The sequence below is a fragment of the Carlito syrichta genome, unplaced genomic scaffold (assembly GCF_000164805.1).
Source record: "Carlito syrichta isolate Samal-C Ts95f unplaced genomic scaffold, Tarsius_syrichta-2.0.1 Scaffold305719, whole genome shotgun sequence".
In the NCBI taxonomy this organism is placed as follows: Eukaryota; Metazoa; Chordata; class Mammalia; order Primates; family Tarsiidae; genus Carlito; species Carlito syrichta.
This window is the reverse complement of record NW_007249815.1, coordinates 804,079-826,387: the sequence shown is the minus strand read 5'-3', so window position 1 is coordinate 826,387 and position 22,309 is coordinate 804,079. Positions and strand designations below refer to the sequence as shown.

Below are 22,309 nucleotides of genomic sequence, written 5' to 3'. Positions count from 1 at the left end.
ATCTCCAACCCCCAAAATTCACTTAAGCCAAATGTGGCCCCTCACAATGCTAGCTAGTCCACTGATGCAGTTGGGTTCCTGGAACACTTACCTAGTGAGAAAAGTCTGTACTACCAGGGCCCCACCCTCCAAAAGATAATCCCATTTTTGGAGGGTTCCCCCTCCTATGCCTCAAATCACCTAAAAATACTCAATTCTTTTCCAAGTCATTTAAATAACAGTATTTTTCCTGATGAAGTCTTATTAATTCTTAAAGCATACAGAATTTAAAAGGCATATTAAATGGCCAAAACCAGTAAACCACAGAGTTTTAACTAAAATCTTTCCTCTGGTTGCCACTGTCATGCCACCCCTCTCCTTTTTTGTTCAGTTTGCTAAAACGGATGGAATTGTTATGTTGCCAACTGCAGCATTTCTTTCCTTTATTCTAATTACATTTATCTTTTTGTTAGCCTTAAATTAAAAGATCTCTAGATTTGAGAAAATAGCAAGTACCTTACTTTCACCAAAGGAAAAAAAAAAGAAAGAAAAGAAATGTTAGAGACCTTGCAATCTGATTTTATATTCAGTTAAACAATGTCATTCGTTATATTTTTTTAAATGCTGCTCTTAATTTCTGGAAGAAAGCAATGGTCTTTTAACTATCTTTCTTAGCAAGCTTTTATTTAACTTTTCTTCTAAAGACACCTAAGAGCAGAAAAAGAAATAAGATTGTTTGTTTATTTGTTTGTTTGTTTATATTTGAAATTTTCCTGAAACATAGGGAAAATTTGACTTTCCTGTTGTTATTCTACTGCCCTGCAAATTAATCTGGGTAGTCAAAAGCTATTACGATGTGGGCCACTCGCAAAATGAATGAAGTTTAATATTGTTTTATTGTATTTAACTTGAACACATAAAAAATTAATATGAATCTATAATGTGGTAGATAGTCCCAGTGTAAAATATTTTTAAGTATTTAAGGAAAGAAAAAGCTAAAATCAAAGATTGGAAAGTATAATAAAATGTCATTTATTTGCCTATTTTAACTATGAGTTTGGTATATAGCTTAATACTAACAAAGAACTAATAATTTTAGTAAATACAATAATAATATAATTGCAAGTAAATTTCTTTTAATATTAAGCATAACATTTAATCAATATCATGTATCCAAGACTAAATATATTAATGATGGCTCACCTTTATCTGTCTTTCTCTCTCATTCCCTCCCCAGAACTTTATTAAGCAACATTTTTTTAATGGAAATACTCCATAATTTAGTTTCTTACTCATTGTGACTGTCTTTACCAATGATTAGTGTAGGAAAGCAATGTTTTACTACACTACAGAGATTCCTTTTACTAATAAAATGTGGTAGGCACTGAGACACTTATGAAAGCAGTTTTTCAAGTTTATGTAAGCACAAAATGACACCCATTCTCTCCTTCATCAGAGAGATAAGAGCACCTTTTTCCTCCAAAGGCAACATACCCTTTGAAATTGAGATATAAAATAAAGATAAATGAATAATTACAGAAGACTTTTTTCCCTAGAATTTATATGGTTTATTTTCACTCCATAATATGCTGTCCATCACTGGTTAAAAATCTGATCTGTGCCAGGCTTGATGGCTCAGCCTATATAATCCCAGCACTTTGGGAGGCCGAGGCAAGTGGATTGCCTGAGCCCACAGGTTTGAGACCAGCCTGGGCAACTTGGTGAGACCTCGTCTCTACAATAAATTAAAAAAAAAAAAATAGCCAGGTGTGGTAGCGTGTGTCTGTATTTCCAGTTACTGGGAAGGCTGAGGTGGAAGGATCGCCTGAGCTCAGCAGGTCGACGCTGAGCATGCATGCCACTGCACTTCAGCCTGGGTGAAGAAGTGAGACTCCCACTCAAAAAAAAAAAAAAATCTGATCTGTCAACCATCAGAGAAATGCAAATTAAAACCACAATGAAATATCACCTTACACCAGTCAGAATAGCTATTATAAAAACTCAAAGACCAATAGATATTGGCATGAATGTGGAGAAAAGGGACACTGTTACTGGGAATGTAAGCCAGTTCAACCTTTATGGAAAACAGCATGGTGATTTCTCAAAAAAAAAAAATAGATCTACCATTCAACTTAGAAATCCTACTGCTGGGTATCTACCCAAAGGAAAATAATTCATTATATAAAAAGGACATCTGCACTCCTATGTTCATTACGGGACTATTCACCATAGCAAAGTCATGGAACCAACATAAGTGTCCATCAGCAATTGGTTGGATAAATACAATATGGCATATATACCCCATGGGATATTATGCAGTCATAAAAAAGAATGAAATCATGTCCTTGACAGCATCATGGATGGAGCTAGAGAACATTATTTTAAGTGAACTAACTCAGAAATAGAAAACCAAATACCACATGTTCTCACTTATATGTCGGAGTTAAATGATCATAAAGATGGAAATATTAGACACTGGGAACACTAAAAGTGGGGAGGTAGGGAAGGATGTTAGGGTTCAGACGTTATCTGTTGGGTATAATGTTCACTATCTGGGTAGTGGGGTCACCTGAAGCCCAATCCCTGCCAGTATACAATATGCCCATGCAAAAAACATGCATTGTACCCCCGGAGCCTAAAATTAAAAAAAAAAATTTAATCTGAAGTGTTGTGCATGCTTCATTGTGCTATCCTCAAATGATCTTTCATTTACTTTACTTTTACATTTTTTTTTTTTTGTTTTGCTTTTGTTTAAGTAAGTGCTGTTAGCATGTTCTGTTGAGGGGTTATTAAAAGAACCATATACATTTTCACATATATGCATGAATAGAAATATAAAATGAAGCCGGGCTCGGTGGCTCAGCCTGTAATCTCATGCCTTGGGAGGCTGAGGTGAGTGCATTGCCTAAGCCTGCGAGTTCGAGACCCGCCTGGGCAACTTGGAGAGACCTCATCTCTACAATAAATCAAAAATTAGCCGGGCGTAGTAGTGTATGCTTGTAGTTCCAGCTACTTGGAAGGCTGAGGCGGAAGCATCGCCGGAGCCCAGCAGGTTGAGGCTGCGGTGGCCGAGAGCGGCCACTGCACTCCAGTCTGGGTGACAAGAGTGAGACTCCAACTCAAAAAAAAATAAAATGAGTAATTAGATTTTATTTACATACATGCACACACATTCTTGCTGGAATATAATGGTGAGTTGAGTTAAATCCCTTTGATAATGAAATTAGAAATAGTGTCACAAATTCCTAATTTCCATATGGTTATTTAATGCTAAGTGAATGATATCAGCAGTGAAAATTGTATAATCTTTCTTGAGACTCCAAAAGAATTCCAGGGTGTACAAATGTCTTGGAAACCAATATATTGTTTTCTTCTAGAATTTTGTGGCATGGCTATCAATCTAATCAGACTAGGATTGTATCGTTAATAAAATTATTCTAAGAGATGATTTCAGTAACACGAATATGGATGAAATGAATAACCCAAAACATCAGTATTTAGGACACCAGTTTTGTGCTAGTGTTGAGCCCTATGAATAATGCCTAATTCTTTTCATGAAGAGAAAATATTTGCAACGTATGTATCTTCTCATGTGAAGAGTTTCAAAGCCAGTTATATAAAATTTCCCATGGTTTTATATGTATATAAATATTCCATCTGTCTCATTTTTATTACCCTGTTCTTTTCAGTTGGTTGCTTTTAATTTTGCTACAATAAAATGTAAAGCCATTTACTTTCCTCATTTGTGTTTACAAGTGCACAGTATGCAGATTATAGTTCTTAATTTTAAATGTTTTAGTTACAATTTCTGTTTTAAAATAAATTCACTTACTAAGCTGCTGAATCGTTGAGCTGATATTCAGATGCCCTTTCAAAGCAGGCCTGAATTCCTGGATCTCTCCACAGTCTTTTTATTACCTCTACCAGCTGAGGTGTCATGACACCATCTTCCAGAGTATTTGCCATCTCACAAAGTTGTCGTTGGTCTTCCTATGACGTTTTGGTGAGAAGGGTAAAAATGTGTTATTTGGAATCAGATGCTCTGTTTTAATAAAGTATTTTAATTTGGTAATGTTTATCTTATTCCTTTAGCTAATGATTCTGTGGAACAGCTTTTCAAAATATATTAAGGTCAATCAAAATAAACATAAGGCTGGCTAATGCCCAGAAGAATTCTCTTTTGCAAAAAACTATAACATAATATATAGAGAAATTAGAATATTCTGGCTTGTATCACTGACCTCTGAATATGATATCAAAATGAATAATACTTTGGTATACATCCACTGAGTTTGTGGAGGGTCAACATAATAAGATAAAAGAGTAATTAATCTGATCTAATCTGGTATTTTTTCTTATTTTGATCACAGTCATATATTTTTCAAGGAAAAAAAAAAGCCAAGTAAGAATTAAATTATAAGTGGTAAATCAATTCTTAAATCTAAAATTGTATTGTATATAAATAAATTGTATTGTATATTCATTATATATATATATATATACACACACATTATAGGTATAAAATATTGTTTGCCATCAGCTGCTTCTTTGTAATCATATAATAGGCCTGGTAAACATTTATATCCACACAAAGTTTTTTTTTTTTTAATTGTTTTGAGTTGGAGTCTCACTCTTGTCACCCAGTTTGGAATGCAGTGGTCATAAGCATGCCACTGCATCCTCAACCTGCTGGGCTTAGGTAATCCTTCCACCTCAACCTTCCAAGTAACTGGAACTACAGATGTATGCCACCATGCCTGACTAGTTTTTTTTTTTTTTTTTTAATTGTAGAGACGAAGTCTCACCAAGTTTCCCAGGTTGATCTCGAACTCCTGAACTCAGGTAATCTTGCCTCAGCCTCCCAAAATGCTGGGATTATAGGCTGAGCCACCACACCTGGACTCACACGAAGTTTTTTTTAACATCCCTACAGGTGTTAATTGCATCCCTTTGGAGTTCACCAATAGGGCAGAGGCGGGAATTCACTAAGCAAAGCAAAGAGGAAGTATTACGTTAATGCTTTTGAGCTATTTGGAGGTTACAAGAGAAGAAGGAAATTGTTGAATAAACTCTGTAGTACACAATTTATTTACACTAATAGTCAAAACTGTTTTTATGATAAAATACCTTTTTAAAAGACTAAGAATTTGAGTTTCAGAGTGATTAAATGAACTGTGATAATAGTTCAGGTAATTGGGAAGTCTGGGCTAAGCCTTGCTATCAGCCTTCAAAGCTCATATTCTTTCTAGCTCATATCCTTCTAGAGCATATTATTACAGCATTTTACAAGATAGCAACACAGTATATCACATTGTTCTTACAACAGTGAGATTGACACTATATTTTCTCCATTTTACATGTGAGAACTCTACAGCTCTTAAAGTTTAATTTGTCAAACCAGTGAATACAGCAAACATTAGAAGAGGTGTTAAGCCCAAGTACATTTTGTGCAGTGTCACACCACTACTGATGAAATCTGTCCAAGAAGAACCTGCTGCTTTTCTGATGAGATTCAGTTTATTATTATTTTAAATTGACTACGGTCTTTTTTTTTTCCCACCATTTTATCAAGATGTGTTCTTTGTATGAACAATTAAGGACCTGTCACTTATTGGTAGAGATTCTATTAAGACTAAAAAATCTTATTCCATCTTTCTTCTTAATCAGATATTCTTGTTGAAACCAATTGATCAGATGACCATTGGTCATTTGTTAAGGGGCCTAATCTAGACTCCATTTTTTTTGAATCGACACAGGATAAATTTTTAAAATCCTGCCCTATTAAATGAATGTGAGAGAAAGCTGCGAACCCAGTGAAAAATGCTAGGCCCACTGTTGCTGCACCCTATTTGACAGCATCCTATTTGGCTCCTTCCACTATTAAAGTACCATTTAGAACAAACATTGCAATGAAACAATTGCTACACAGTTTTATACATAAAGGGGAAAAATACATGTCAGTATATCTTTATAAACCAAACTAAAACACTGTTTCATTTCTTTGAAATGATTCCATTTTTAACTTAAATACTGTTTATTTGTATAGATTTCATGAATATAGTATCACTTTAAACATATAGATGTTACAAAGTCTTCCTGGACCACCTCTTAAATCCTAGTGCTTCCTCAAAGGCAAGTCATCCTATCAGGTTGGTTTTGTTTCTCCAGACTTTTTACTTTTTAGATAATTATATGCATAAGTAGAACCCATGGTGATGATCTGCAATCTAGACTGTATAAGCATGTCATGGAGCACCTAAAAAAAATACTGAAAACAGAGTCCTAACCCACACAAAATGAGTCAGAATGTCTGGGTGTCATGCTCTGCAAAAGTTTTTTTTTTCTTTGTAAGTGTCCAGATGACTCAACTTTTCTGCCTGAGTTAAAAAAAAATCTCTGACAATATACAGCTGTTAATTTTTAATAATAAACAACCTTTTATTGTTGCTTTTCAAAACCATAAATAATATTTTACTAAATATAGTGTATCTCAATTCTTGATGTTATTCTGTACTTATTGAAAAGCTAATGTAATTTAAAGAATTAAAATTCAGGTTTTTAAGGGATTGGACCTACCAATCAAATTTGAATTTTTAAAATATGTGGCACCGACATTTACAGGTATTATAAAACTTTATCTTCCTCGTAGCAGCCAAATTGATTGAAAACTTAACTTCTATTGATTATTTACTCTTATATTTTAAAAACTCCAGTTACTTCCCATTAAACTCAAAACACATATCCTTTAGTCTATGTCATGGCTCTGCATGTTTTGATGCTTCTCTCCTAACACCTCCTCAAATCTCTAAATTCATCGGACCAAACCTCATGTTAGAGTATTTGAATGATTGTGCCCAACATGTCCTTCCTGTGGTTCATTTCCTATTTTGCTCAAAATAGGACCACCCTTTCTAAATTAACCACCCTTTCTCCCACATTTTAAAATAGCACCTTGTGGGTTTGAGTGGCATCCCAAATACATTTTATTTTATTTTATGTATTTGGAAAAGCATGGAATTACAGTGGTCCTGGAATGGCTCATTCTCTCAAGGTTATGTAGCTCTGGAAATATATTGCAGAGAAAAAAAAAAGTGTTTTCTTTACAAATTACTCAGACCTTATTCATCAGTATTAGGAATCTCAGGTGGTTTTAGAAATGTGTGGAACTCATTCTGAACCCTGGAGTCAGATTTCCAAAGATCATGGAAAAACATCAAAGGAAGGAAAGGATATATAGTCTAGTAATTTTGAGAAATGCTAGATTAAAAATGTCATGTATTGTTGATACTGGATTTTCAGAATATTTGAGCACTAATATTGGTTGAAAATTTCCACGCCTTTGTAATACACAATATCCCAAACTTATTGATGACAGAACTTTAATTGTGGAACATCTTGAGGAATCAGTGTTTTTTGGTTCATATTGTTGACTTCATTTTACAGGGTTCTATGTCAATGATGGTTACAACAACACGCAAATCATGTAGTAAAAGTGTTATAATTTTCAACATTTTTTGTGTCAGTTTAGTGTTTTATATATGCTCTAAAATTCAATATAATAATATTCAGAGAAGATCAGTAGCAATTTACTAAATAACTTTAATTTTCCCTCTTCCTGTTTCTTTATTTTAACCCTCTTTACAATTCAATACTCATGAAATTATAGTCTTTTATGCCCTATAGACTATCATATACTAACCAAAACAAAAAATGCCCCATATAGCTGCTTCCCACTTTAACTATGAGGGGGAATCCTGCAGTAACTGGAATTATCTTTTGGAGGGCAGGCTCCTTGTAGTATACTCAGAATTTGTTCCTTCAGTTCATATGGTCAAGCAAAGTTTTTAGCTAGAAGTTTTTTTTTTTTAAATGTTAACTGTGAACTTTATTTAATAATAATGTATTTTTAAATATATTTTTTTTAATTTTTGAAGATGTAGGGTACAACTCAGGATTAGGTATACGAGTGGTCATTGTACAGGTAAAGTTTGGACCTCCCTTTGGTCCCCACCTCGCCTAGTTTGAGATCAGTTACTCTTATTATGTTGTATCCCCTCCTCACTCCTGGACAGTTTCCTACTACTGCCAATCCCTTTCTTACAATATTATGGTACATGTTCAGGGTCCACTTATCTGGAAGTTTTGAGAAGGTTGTCTCATGATTTGTGGAAAAAACATTGTGAGTTGTGACAAATAGGTGACTAGTTCTTCCACCATGACAATGCACCTCCCGCACTGTGCTGAGTGTTCAGCAGTGTTTGAGCAAAAATGGCATGACCCCATCCATGCCCTACTCTCCCTATTCACCCAATCTTAACTTGAGCGATGTTTTTCCCCCCAAATGAAAACTGGCCTCCAAAGGAAAAGTTTTGCAGATGTGGAGGAGGTGAAACAAAAAATGGCAGAAGCACTAAAAGGTATCAAAATCGATGAGTTCAAAAACTGTTTTGAGCAGTGGAAAAAGGATCTTAGTAGGTGTGTTGCATCAAATGGAGAATACTTTGAAGGTGACTGATGTTTAAACTGTACAAATAAATACACAATTTTTTATAAGCAAATTCTGGTTTTGGTGGGGAGTCGCCTCTTATATAGATCACATCTGTATCCTACCCATTAGCAATAGTTCTCCAAAATGATGTCTTTAATATTACCATGGTCTCGTCTCATTTCTCTGCATACCTCATTGGCGAGTCTACCACCCTTCTGAAACTTCTCTCATTGTATCCCCCTGTAACTCCATTATTGCTAAAGCCAATAGATTCTCTTTATTCTTCTTCTTTCTTGACCTCTTAAGACCTTTCAGTCTGGATAATCTTTCTCTGGAACACTTCCCTCAATTTCTGTGATTTCAATATCTCTAATTTGCCTTTTACTTCCACCCTGTCCTCTGAAGTTTCCTTTCCTTAACAAATGACCAGACACTGTTAGAGTTTTTTTTCTTTAACACTCTTCCCTAGGCTTTATTATCTTTACTACCTTTCTCTTCTCAATCTAAGCACTTGACTTATTCCATCCTATTCACTTTTTTATTGTAAATTATTTGCCATAGTGTAATAGTATGTCAATAACACCTGGATTTAGATCTCTATCCCAAGTATCGCTTTCTAGCATCTTTTGAGCAATTTTCAATTGCTTACATACGTAGGTAGTCCCATAGAACTTAAAAACTCAGCATTTCCAAAACCAAACTAATTAGTTCCTCTGCAACCCCATTTTAATATGTGTTCCCTTTCTTAGTAATCCTTTCTACAAATAAGGACTATTAAGGATCTAGCTCACATTCAGCTTTTGAGACCCAAGGTGCTTTGTAATTATTTGTTCAACATCAGGCTTTCCTCTCCTGACGACAAATGTTATTTCCATCTCAGTTATTACTGAGTCCCCCATATAGCCCAGTATCTGACCAAACATCTGCCACATAGATCATAGTTTAAAAAGATATTTTTTCAAATAATATTGGACATACAGATTTCAATACTCACATTTTAGTGAGCCTATATTCAAAATGATTATTGAGAAACAAAAATATCTAATATTTACTAGAAACTTACATTCTACAATATTCTCTGTATTGCAGTGAATTACTTATATTTTGGCTTTCTTTTTTAGTAGTCATTGTAATTCACAGAGGAAAGCACTAAACACTGTGAATGAAGACACACTGAAACGTAGAGAGGTTAAGTAACTTGTCCAAACTTACAGACCCAGTGACAAATAAGGCTTCCATAAATTTTCATCAGAAATTTCTCTCTTTGAGTGGCAATCTGTGTGATGACATGCAATTGGTTATGTAAAATTATGTACACTTGTATAAATAAACAACTGAGAGCTAATCAGAAATCTATAAGCCATACATAGAAAGTGTTTAGCAATTAATCTGTTAAATAAGCAGTTTAAACCAGGTAGAGATTATATTAATCTTAAAACAAAATACTGAAATGTGGTTGAAACTGCTGGAGTTTACATCAGTTAAAATCAAAATTTGAATGTGTAGTTCCTGACAACCATGACAATATGATATTTAAGGACACAAACACTCCTGAGATGCTATGGCAATAGCTTAGGCTGCTCAAGTTGCTCGATTTATACCATTCCACGTACAGCTTGAATAAATTGTACTTTTTTATTTTTAGTCAGCATAATGGCAGCCATGTGTAGAGGCTATTATTTTCACTCCACCTGTATGTCGCATCATGATGACTCTTGCCAATAGATCTCAGATCTTTAATGATGACTGGCATCACCGATTGGCAGACACTGGGCTGTATGAAGCCCACAGTATACTTAAATAAATAGCAATAGGCAAGGTTGAGATTTCCAACGTCTTCCAACAATATAGGATTCCATGACACAAATACATGGAATCCTATATTGTACATACACATTCAAACATCATTAAATCATTCTCAAGGGAATTCAGATGGTACACCTGTTTCCGTTACTATTATAGCCTAAAAGAAAAATAAATAAGTATTTCTATTCGTTAAATCCCTGCAGAGGGAAAAGCACCACAATGAAAGCCAGGGGAAGTGGGGTTTGCCCCAAACTTTGGCTACTTAGCATAAAATAATCCTGCTTGGGCCTTCATTTTCTCATCTTTAATTTAAGGGGTTTTTATACTAGTTTGTCTCAAAAGAGGCAGTTTAAAATCCTATGTCCTTAGCCAGGGTCAGAGAGATATCTGAACTACACTCAAATAAGAACACAATCACTAAGTCATAGAACAGTGAAGAATGAAAGGATCTTGTAGTTCAACTCCTTCAGATTCCTCTTTTCACATGAGAGGGAAATTGGAGCCAGGGAAGTAGACTGGAGCCAAGTTGTGGGGAGGCTGGAAATGGAAGGAGTCAGTGGAATCCCTGACTCTCTGCTTTACAAACTATCTGCCTAAGGGCATACTTTGCATTCATTCTTCCTTGGAAAAAAATGACAGAAGGAAATATTTACCCTTTTCTTTAAAATTAACAGCATGGAAAAGCTAATTTTTTTCTTTCATGCTAGTGATCTCCAGTGACCATTTACATAGTCTAACCCTAAACTGAGTGAGGGAGTACAGATGCCATTTTATTTTTCTATCCTAACTATCCTGTTCCTTTCTATTTTTATTGTCCCTATAGCAAGGCATCTAAGAATCATGTTGGGACGAGTTCAATTGACATCCTCTGGAGCTAACCAGTTGCTCAGCTGCTCCTGGAGGGAGCATATGGAAATAGATAAGTTCTTACTGTGGTCTGTACTGTTACTCTTTTTTTTGGGTGGGGTCAACTGTGGTCCTTTGGATAATGCTATAAGTTTCATTTGCCACCTGAAATAGTTTTATATGTTTGCATATAAATTGCTTTAAAGCAAGTGGATTTATAATATATTTTAGTCAATCATAATATTACAAAATATAAAATAGAGAAAAAATAAAATTTAGAAGCTACATTATAAACAAAACTATGCCTACTTAAATAAATTTAGTATACAAACATTTTACTTATACAATCTGTATTATATTTTTAAAAAGTTAACATTAACATTATAAAATAATGATTTTTCTGTTGCCACAGAGTTTTTGTAATCATCAACCATTAGCTATAATTTCAGTGGTATTATTAAAAACTTTTTTTGTCTCTGTAAAATAACTTATAAAGTAAAAAAGTAGTGATATTAGATTGTGTTTATGCAATAAACTCTTTTGTATTTAGCAATCATAAACAATATTTTCTTTATTATAGTGTATTATTTAATATCAAGTTTGATACTTAGGAAAACAATTGATATTGAAGAATAATGCAACACACAGTAAAAAAAAGGTTTCACTAAAGAAAAATAAGAACTCTTATACTAAACTGAATTCATTTTTCCAAAATTCAAACTTTATATTCTAAATTTTTGTTATAAATTAGTTTTAAAGACTCATGAATTCTGCTCTTTTATGGCTTAAACTCTATTGTGGAACCTAAAATTATCATTATTCACATACTTACTGTACTTCTTGGATTTACATAATCAATCCCAAGGATAGCCATGGCTTTCACAATAGCTAGGATGGATTGCAATGTATTACTGTAAATTACTGCTTTGAACTCCATGCATTCTTGCTCACTGTAACCATTCTTATGGATGATCCTACAATTTAAACATTAAAAGCTTTTGTGAGTTGAATAATTGATTATAACACTAAAGCAATTCAAAATAATTGCTTGAATAAAATTACAGTATATATTCATTAATAAAGGAAGGATTTTTATTACACACATATGCCAAATCTGAACTTCTGTGCCTTTAATGTTTATTATCATTGTTGTTTATATTTTCTTCCTGGGCTACCCATAATAAATATAAAAGAACATAGAAATTATTCTAAATGAAATACTTTTAAAAATGAAAAAATCATGAGCATTTTACTTAGAAAGCTTATCCCTTTTCAAGAGAAAAATTCCCAGATTCCCAGCATGAAGATATATACACAGTTCTGAAACTTGGTGTTGTGTTTACAATCTGATGTCTAGAGGAAGTTAAGTAATTTTGTAGAGCAGTCATGACTTTTCCTATTATTGAAGACATGCTGGAAAATAGGAGTGCCTACCTTCTATTTACAGCATTAACAAAGGCAACATTTTTAAAATGTAGGTAATTGCACTCTGTTAAATCCCTTGTCACTTCTCCATCTGTGTACGTGCGACTAAGTCCTCCCAGTTGAAATGTCCAGACATTGTATTTGGCTGAACTCTTCTCTTCCTTCCACTCATTCAGTCAGAAGTCAAGGTTTTACTAACAGTTTTAGAATAATAGCTTAAAATAGACTTACTTATTAAAGCTAAAATCTTTGCGTGTGCTAATTACCTATTTTTGCATTTTTGTTACATAATATGTTTTTGTTCCTTTCTGTTGTTTTTTCCTATAGCTTTTGAAGTGTTTTGGGCTCATTAGGCATTTTTTTGGATGTCATATTACTAAAGATTTATGCTGTGCCTGTACTCATACAGTCATAAGGCCTCTTTAATATCTTTGATATTAGAATATTGAAGCACAAGGATTCTGAACTAAAAGGATTAAAGACAGTGCCTGTATTTGTTATTTTTAAATACCAGCAATTGCTGCAGTTCTACTTTAAACGTTATCATGTTTTTCTTGTAGCATTAAGCAAATAATTTAAATAAGTAAATAAAATAGAAAACGACTGTAGAAAAAATGCATTAAAATATATATTTTTATGAATAGATCAGAAATGAGACCATTAAAGAAGTCACAGTTTTCTTTCAAAATTGAAATTGGAAAATTATTTAATTATGAAATTTAAATGGTAATTATGAATATATTTGGGCCACTTAGATTTCAAACCCATTACACGGGTCCCTCCTTCCTGAAAACCTGTAGGCTAGAGCTCCACTGTAAAATATAGTAGTCACTAGCCAATTATTTAAAATGAAATAAAATAAAAAGTTTAATTTCTTAATCACACTGTATACATGTCAAGTGACCTAAGATACGCATTGCTAGTAGCTACCATATTGGAGAGCACAGTTAGAGAAATTTTCTGCCATCACACTTCAAGAGTATAGTGTTATAGGAAGGAAGAGCTTATACACAGATATTTGAAAAGTTTGGTAATTTATGGGATGTAATGTATGAGAGCAATACCTGTATGTGTATGATGCACCAGGAAAGAAAAAGGGATAAACTGTGTGGGAGTGGGTATAAGGTATCAGGGAATACTTGCCAGAAGTTGTGCTGATTTTTCAAGGATAGTTATTTCTAGATGGTGAAAAGGAAAGAGAATATTCTAGACAGAAAGATTAGTATGTGAAAATAGATGCTTATCATTAGCAAATAGATGCCTTCAATGTGCCAAGCACTGTATATAAACACTTTTTATGTTTTATCTTATTTCTAACAATAAGCCCTCTAAAGTAGGTTAATTATCATCTACATTTTACAGGTAAGAAATATAGACATAGATATATTAAGCAAATACCCCCAACTTATTCAATTAGTGTGTAGTAGAGCTAGGGAACAAACACAATCTGATTTAGAGCCCATGATCTTGGCCAATAAGCTATATAGCGTTCCCTAGTCTGCTAGCTATGCACACCATGCACACAAACTCATCATGAATGAAGCAGAACATAGAAAAGGGAGAAAATATGGCACAAGAGTTTGAAGAGGCAGGCCATAACTGGATTCTGAAGTGTCTTGTGTGTCATGACAAGAAGATTGATCTTAGTAGCACAGGTGAAGAGTTCAATTCAGGAAGGGGATATAATAAATGTTAAAGGGATCGGTTGGTGGCAGTGTGGATAATGCAATGAAAAAAAAGAGTAGGGAGGAAGGAACTATTTGGAAAGATACTGAATTAACCAAAGCTGCAATGATGAGGTTTTGAACTAAAGCAATGGAGATAAATGATGTTTTGGGGGAGAAATTGTTTAGATGTGGCATGACTGGTAAGATTGTGAGGGCTCAACATAGCTACCTTGAGATTTATTGCTTGGGAGGCTGGTCTTGCTGCAATTAATTTTAGGTAAATAAAGGCCAGATGGGAGAAAAGTTTAACATTGTTTATTCTGATTCAAACATGGCCATAAAATATAAAGGTAGATTTATCTGTCTCCCTAGTTTAGACAAAATCAGTTTGAAATAAATATTCTGAGACAGTCAGCTTGAAGGTGCAAGTGAAAATCATTGTACTATAGCAGTTTTCATTGGATGAAGGTGCAGAGTCAGTAGAGAAGAATTAAAGACTAATGGAGATAGAGCTAGGAGGAGAACTGGGAAAGAGAGTTCTAGAAGCCAAAGGAAAAGTTTTAAGAGGGAAAAGTGGTATCATGTGGAACTAAGATAGAAACCTAAGATTAAAGACGTTGAACATTGCCTATTATGAGATCATAAGTGATCTTTGTGAGGACGAACTCTGTGATATGCCAGAGGCAGAAATGTGATGGAAATGACTGAAGGGTAATTAGAAAGTGACAATTAAGGAGAGCTAGTGCTGATTATTCTCTATAGAAATTATTCTGAGAAAAAGGAGGATGGATAAGGCAGAGAGATTCATTGTTTTTAAATAATTAAAACAATAAATGCTCATTATAGAAAATGTGAAAAGCCTAGCAATATTCAAAGCAAAGGTGCTTTGAATTTTAAATCCCACTATTGAGAGTAAATTTTTTTGAACACAGTATATGTACTTCCATTTTAAAATTTATCTATTTTGTCATAGTTGAGATAAAGGTGTTCATGTAATTTTGTATCCTGGTTTTCAGTTAACATAGTATTTTCTCATATACAAATAGTTTGTAATGATTGTATAGAATTATCATTGAAGAAAGAATAGTTCTGCAATTTTGCAGCCTATTTTTTTAATGGAATTTTAATTTATGGTATTTATTCCATCCTATATATAATTACTTTAATTATATATGATTAATTATATCATTTAAATAATGATATAAATTCTTTTGCACATACATTTTCATATTTTATACATTCAAATTATTTTATTTTCACTTTTTAAATATTTTAAATTGTTTTGTCATCAAAAAATCTCAGAACCATATTTAGAAGATTAATAATTATCATTTTCCTAGCTTACTATGTATATTGAAAAAATACTTCTTACAAATTTTCTGTAATATATAATTTTACAGGTAGTGATGAGAAATATTCTTTTCTCAAAACCTCATTTTTATTGGATAATGTTTTTAAATGTTTGTTTTGTAATTTTCTACAGTGAAAAAACACCTTCTTATTTAATTTTTTATTTTGTAATTAGTGAGATTAAAATACACTGTTTATCTATTCATTTAATTTTTTCATTGTGAACTGTCTGTTTATAGTCTCTCCCCATTTATTTATACTGGGCACTTAATGTTTTACTTAACAACTAATAGATCTTTATATATTAGTCAATTATTTACCTGCCATATTTATTATGAATTATCTTCTGGTTTTCTATTTGGGCTTAATTTTAATAATTTGCTATATTTAAAAGTTTTTTATTTTTATGTAGCTGAATAATTGGTCTTTTTTTTTTTTTTTTTGCATTTAACCTCATAGAGAATGGGGAGATAAAGCAGATAAAAGAGGCTCGTGCATGATTATAATCTGAAAAATAAAGCAATTCAAACAGCAGGCAGACATTGTATTAATGTTATAAATGAATGTGAGATGACTTGGGTGCAAGGATGACCTAAGAATTCCAAAGTAGTATGATGAAGGAAGAAGATAAAGAATCCCTGTTCTTCAGAGACAGAAGGAAAGGTCAACATTTGACTGAAAATAATTGAAGCTTAAATATCAGTTTATTTGGAACTTACGTGACGTTATCACACAGAAGAAAAATACAGTGGTTTATATTGAAACCAATTTCATCTGGGACTACTCCTGCATATAATATGCCCCAAATGACAAGATCCTTTAACATATAATATAAAAATAGGCTCAAAAATTGTTCTTCTTCGTCTTCTTCCTGTTCCTTTTCTTCTCCTTTTCCTTCTTCACAACAGTTATCCATTAAAATTCTCTAACAATGAGAAAGTCATGCTGTTTCACTCTTCACCTCTACTTACTGATCCCCGTGTTATTCATTTAGACATTGCATTCTTGAATTATAGCTCTTTTGAGTTCATTATTTCCTGATTAAGGAATTATAGTCTAGTTATTTCGGTACAAAAAGAAAAAAATAGAGAAAATAAAGGCAAAAATACACCACAATTTATGATAGTAACGATTGTGTTTATTTATTTAGTTAGTTTTTTTTTTTTTTTGAGTTGAATTCTCACTCTTGTTGCCCAGGCTGGAGTGCAGTGGTGCACTCACGGCCACTGCAGCCTCAACCCACTGGACTTAGGTGATTCTTTTGCCTCAGACTGGAACTACAGATACACACCACCATGCCTGACTTTTGTGTGTGTGTATGTGTGTATGTGTGTGTGTGTGCGTGTGTGCGTGTGCGTGTGTGTGTGTGTGTGTGTGTGTGTGTGTGTGTGTGTGTGTGATTTATTGTAGAGATGCAGTCTCACCAAGTTGCCCAGGATGGTCTAGAACCACTGGGCTCAGGCAGTCCTCTTTCCTTGGCCTCCCAAAGTGCTGGCATTACAGGCTGAGCCACTGCACCCAGCCATATAATAATGATTTTAAATATGCATTTTTATTCCCAGATAGGCAAAACAACAATGAAGCTGAAAATATCATTTCCTCAAAAATTTAAATGGATCATAGACTGACTTATTTTGAAATGTTTGATAAATTATGCCTACAATTTTAAAGCCCTTGATCATCTCCAAATTATATAATTCAAATATATTTTCTTTAATCATTTGTCTTGTCGAAAGACAAAGTTTTTCAAAAAGGGAAATGATAATATTACTCATCTGTGATGCTTTCTGCTAAAGAATAGAAATAATATTTGCACAGGAACTGTCACCACTGTGCCATGACCTGCGATTTAGAAAAACAACTATCAACCAATATTTGCAAAAGCAATTTTTAAAGAATGGCCAAATACATAAACAGACATCAAATATTAGACTCTTGAAATAGGTATGTACCTACTTCATTTGTTTAACGATAGTACTTTTTCCAGATTCTCCTGCTCCTGAAATAGAAAGAGGGAGATGTTATTAACTGGCAAACCAAATTTATATGGATACTAAAACTTGGCTATCATCTTTTCATGGGAAAAATTTTAACAGATACCTCTTCTAGTATAACATCTGAAACAAGCATTGTATACTATCAGAGAAAAAATCTATTGCATTTGAACACAATTTGGAAAGCTGTATCTCCTGGCTTTGAAACTACCCCCCACCCCACCAAATGGTCCCCAATTTCATAGTCTTGAGATCACTCTCATTTTCCTGGAATGTCTCTTTACATATGCTCTATGGTTAAACTGCAAGAGAAATGAAACAAAAAGAAAAATCAACTGGATAATAACCCTTTTTCCCTCAGCACAGTTCAAAGACTACTGAAGAATGAGTTCTTGTCTCCAGCATCACATTTATCTTGATATACAGGTATAACCTCTTCTGTTTTGACAAAATATGGTTGCTAACAACACTAAGACATCTTAAGGAGTCTATGGGTAAGAACAGACATGGGAGTGTCTCAAAATGGGTTCCACATTCTTGGGAGAGGAGCTGGGCCTGGGCAAAGGGGGAGCTGGCAGTATAATAGAGGGAAACCTGTTGCATTTTTCTGGAAAGTTGTTTTAGTGGATGTTTTACAATGTAACACTTTATTTTAGTATCTGGTCAACTCTGTAAACATTATGTAGGGTAGTGCCAAATGTACATAAATATTAATAGGAAAATCACTAGTGGTTGTTTCAGGCTGTCTCAAGTCCTTTGAGAATATTTAGAGTCTCCATTGATATTAAGGAAAATTTTTTTTAATTTTAATTTTTGGAAAATGAATACCAAGAAGTACTAAAGTATAATGACCTAGATTTGAGATTTTTTTTTTTTTTTTGCTGTCCCTGTACGTGTATATGTGTGTGTGTAAAACATCTTTAGTACGTTTTTTTTTTTTTACGTCTTAATTTCCTCATCTAAAAACTGAGAACACTTCACAAGATTATTATAAGACACTAATGACATAATAAGCATGAAATTGTTTACAAACCACAGTGAAAAATTAATCATAAAGCAATGTTATCTGATAATCCAATGCCTTAAAAACTTTGCAGTGTTTCATAAAGAGAAATCATGTTATGGTAGATAATATGTATTCTTCAAATGATGCTGAAGAAATTGGATGTCTATATAGAAAAAAATTGACGCATACTTATACTAAAAACTAATTTGAAATAGTTTATAAACTTTTATATAAAAAGTAAAACTAAAAAAGTTCCAGGGAAATACATAGTCAAAAAATCCTTGCAACCTTAAATTTGGCAAAATTATTCTTAGATAGATATAAAGAAATAAACCAACAAAAAGTAAAAATTTGATAAACTGTACCTGATCAAAGCAAAGTCAATAAAAAGTGACAAGACACTGACTAGGAGGAAACATTCACAACATGTGTATCAGACATAGAATAGGTATCTAGCAGCATAAATGCAAGTTTTAAGGGAGATTAATATAAGGTTGTTTAAAATGATTTGAGTATAGAGCTGCCATATAAAAAGATACTGAAGTGATTATGACTTTTGAGAGTGAAAATGAGGGAATTTGATGAAAATCATTGCAATATATAGGGTTTGGATAGAATATTAAAAAATTTAAAATTTATATTTATCTATGAATCTTATACCTGTAGGTGATAGGGAAGGAGAAGGAGAGAATTTAGGCAACTTCTTGAAGTTTGAATGTTTTAATTTTATAGATGGAAGAAAAACAGTCATCAAAAATCAGAAAAGTCTGGTGATACAAATTCATGAAATTTTTAAATAAAATCACTAATGAACAGTAAGCGTGTTGAGAAAAATGCAGCATTTTATAATTGATATGAAATCATATATTTTAGAATGTGTCCTCTGACTACAACCAACATTTATCAGTACAAATAGATTTTGAACTACATGAACCAAGGGCCTAAATTAAAATGTCAATTAGTAGATTTTAGACTTCAGATACTACTTCGTGTCTCTAGGACAAGCAAAGGCTTTAATAGATTACTGGCAGTTCCAAATTTGGGTCATAGGACATTTTCAAAGTACCAGTGTGCCTGTTAATTTTGGACAGGTTTCAAAGTAGCACAACTAAGACAATTTTGAGATTTCTTAGGAAAAATCAAAATTTAGGCAAACTGATAAATATAGATATATCTGTTATCAGTAGTGCAGCCAATGGCCCTATTTTACTAAAACTAGTATGATTTTATGTAAGCAAAAGTAATATAAATTTTTGTAACCCAAATTTTTATTCAAATTTTATTTAAATGTATATTGAATCACAGGACCTTGGTCACCCTATTTAAATTTCTAACTCAGCTCTCACCCACTCAATCTTTCTTTCCCCACTCTATTTCACTTTTATCCTGGCACTTTTCTTCTTCTACATGCTTACAATTTGTTCCTATATTGGTTTTATTTTCTCTGTCTGTCTTCCATCACTGCAAGGTAAACTTCACATAGGCAAGGATCTTTGTTTCATTCACTGATTTATTCAAAGTACTCAGAGCAATAGCTAATTTAGTAGGATCTCAATTAAATGCATACTTCAAAAATAAAATTTGTTATTTGTATTATATGTCTTTTTTTCTCATTGAAATGTTTCTGCATAATTTACAATGTTTTCTTAAGCCTTGATGAACAGATAGAGTGACACCAAAATTTAATTCTATTCACAGCAAATTTATTTTTATCCCAGGCATTTCTGTGTGTATCCAGTTTCTACAGTTGCCTGAAACAGCTGCCCACCTTATGTGATAGTGAGGAAACTAGAGTGGTAAGAGTAGGGGAAATAATGTTTTTTATTGCCTGGTGATTGAATATAGAATCTTCCTCTTGGGTAAACCTCTAGAATATTTCTCTTTATGATTTTATGCCAATATGTTCTACCCCACAAAGAGTAAAATATGACAACAAAGTTAATAAATGCAAAAATCAACCAAAGTAATTTGTTAATATTCATAGATTTACTTAACAATCAAACACAAACTGATAGATTAGGCATAGCCATCTAATTTAATAGAAGCTACAATGCCCAGGAATAAAGCAGTTGAGAATAAAGTAAAATCACATTAGAATAGTATTTCACTCTTTTGCATTGGACAACTGACTATATTATTTTACATGACTGAGAGTCATTTGTTTGTGAGAGTGTCAAGAGTAAATAAATGAGCTTTACATAATATTCTGGTTTGCAGGCTTTAAGTAATTTGCTGTTTTCCTGTAGAAAGTGAATCACTTTGAATGAATTCATCCTAAAAGACTATAAAATTGTCTTTGATAGGCTTTGTTTTAAAATATCTAATAAGAGAAGTGAGAATTAGAAATCGTAGCATCATCCTAAACAGGTGACAGGTTTGAAGATTGTCTCACTTTTCTAAATACATTTATTTTAACTGTCTTGAAAATTATAGAGTTATGGAGATGTGGGAGAAAAGCCAATAGTCTCAGTAGGAACTCTAGTCCTTGTTCTTGCAGGTGGATTTAGTGACTTATTTTGTTCAACAAGAGTGGAAATACTTGGGGGTGGGTGAGCCAACTTTAGAGAAAATCTGAAACTGAGGAAAAAATGTGTTCTTTCTGAAAGTCAATTATATTTCTTTAAACAATGATGTAATATGTCATATCTATAATTTCTACAATGAAGTGAAAATAACTTGGACAATTTCATTTAAATGAATTATCTACCTTGATAATAATAAGAAAAAAGTGTCAAGAATTTTCTTGAATTGTACCAGCATGTGTATGGTGAACAAATATTGTATCCATTAAGAACCACTTTTGTACAGATGAAAAAAAACACAAGCAAATTTCAGTTTATCACTCTGTAGTATTGACAAGTCAAAACTTCATCATAAATTTGGAAAAAAATTACTTATAGACTATGTCAGAGAGTTAGTACACATTCAGAATGGCCTTCTATACTTCATAAATTAGAACATTTGATAATCATACTGATGACACTTAGAACTGGCATTTCCAAAGTTATTTCTGAGGCTATAGGGCTTGTTTACAATATGACAATCCTTTGTAGCTTAGCTGATAATTCATGATGTATCTAAGGTAAGCAGAATAATCAATTACCTTTAAAAAATAGCATGTAGTTTTAAATGAAGCTATATGTTAAAAATTAATATTTTTCACATTGTGTGGTAGCTTTTACCTCCAATCCCTGCACCTTCGGAGGCTGAGTCAGGAGGACTGCTTGAGCCCAGGGGTTTGAGACCAGTCTGAGCAACATAGCAAGACCCTGTCTCTACAAAAGAAAAAAACAAACAAGCAAAAGAACAAAAATATTTAATACTTTTCCTTGAAAGTCTTGTAAAGTTTCCTTGGTCATCCTTGCTCTATATAGTTACTTCAGTATTCTATGCAAAGGTATAGAATAGTCAACTACAGAATTAACAGGAAAATTCCCAAAGAAAAGCCAATCTATCTAAAATCTCATCTATTAACTCCATTGCAAAGTTATTTCAGAAATAAATTATTGACTCTCACTCTCACAATGATTCTAAGTCTTAGTTCACAATAACCATTCCATTCTTGTAAGATTAGATCATATTACAAAGCAAAGTATAGACATAACAGCATGTTCACATATGCTGAGGGTGTCCTGAAATAATCTCTTCCTTTCATATTGTGGACATCACTAAAATTATTTTCTGGGTCAAGGGGTACCAAGGGAATTTTTAAAAATAGACAGTATTTCAAATAATTAAATATTTGCAT

General features: G+C 33.0%; 1 protein-coding gene across 2 annotated transcripts in view; it reads right to left on the bottom strand.

Moving 5' to 3' along the window:
• GNAT3 (G protein subunit alpha transducin 3) overlaps positions 1-22,309 on the bottom strand; it is a 52,950-nt gene that overhangs the window by 17,614 nt on the left and 13,027 nt on the right. Inside the window, exons 2-5 of one of the 2 annotated variants that reach the window (XM_008062475.1) lie at positions 17,518-17,560; positions 11,970-12,093; positions 8,690-8,707; positions 3,812-3,969 (exon numbers count right to left, since the gene is read on the bottom strand). In XM_008062475.1, coding sequence (XP_008060666.1) covers positions 3,812-3,969; positions 8,690-8,707; positions 11,970-12,093; positions 17,518-17,560 — 343 coding nt within the window. Of the gene's footprint in view, positions 1-3,811; positions 3,970-8,689; positions 8,708-11,951; positions 12,094-17,517; positions 17,561-22,309 lie in introns of both variants that reach the window. The other variant, XM_008062474.1, reaches the window with a different exon arrangement.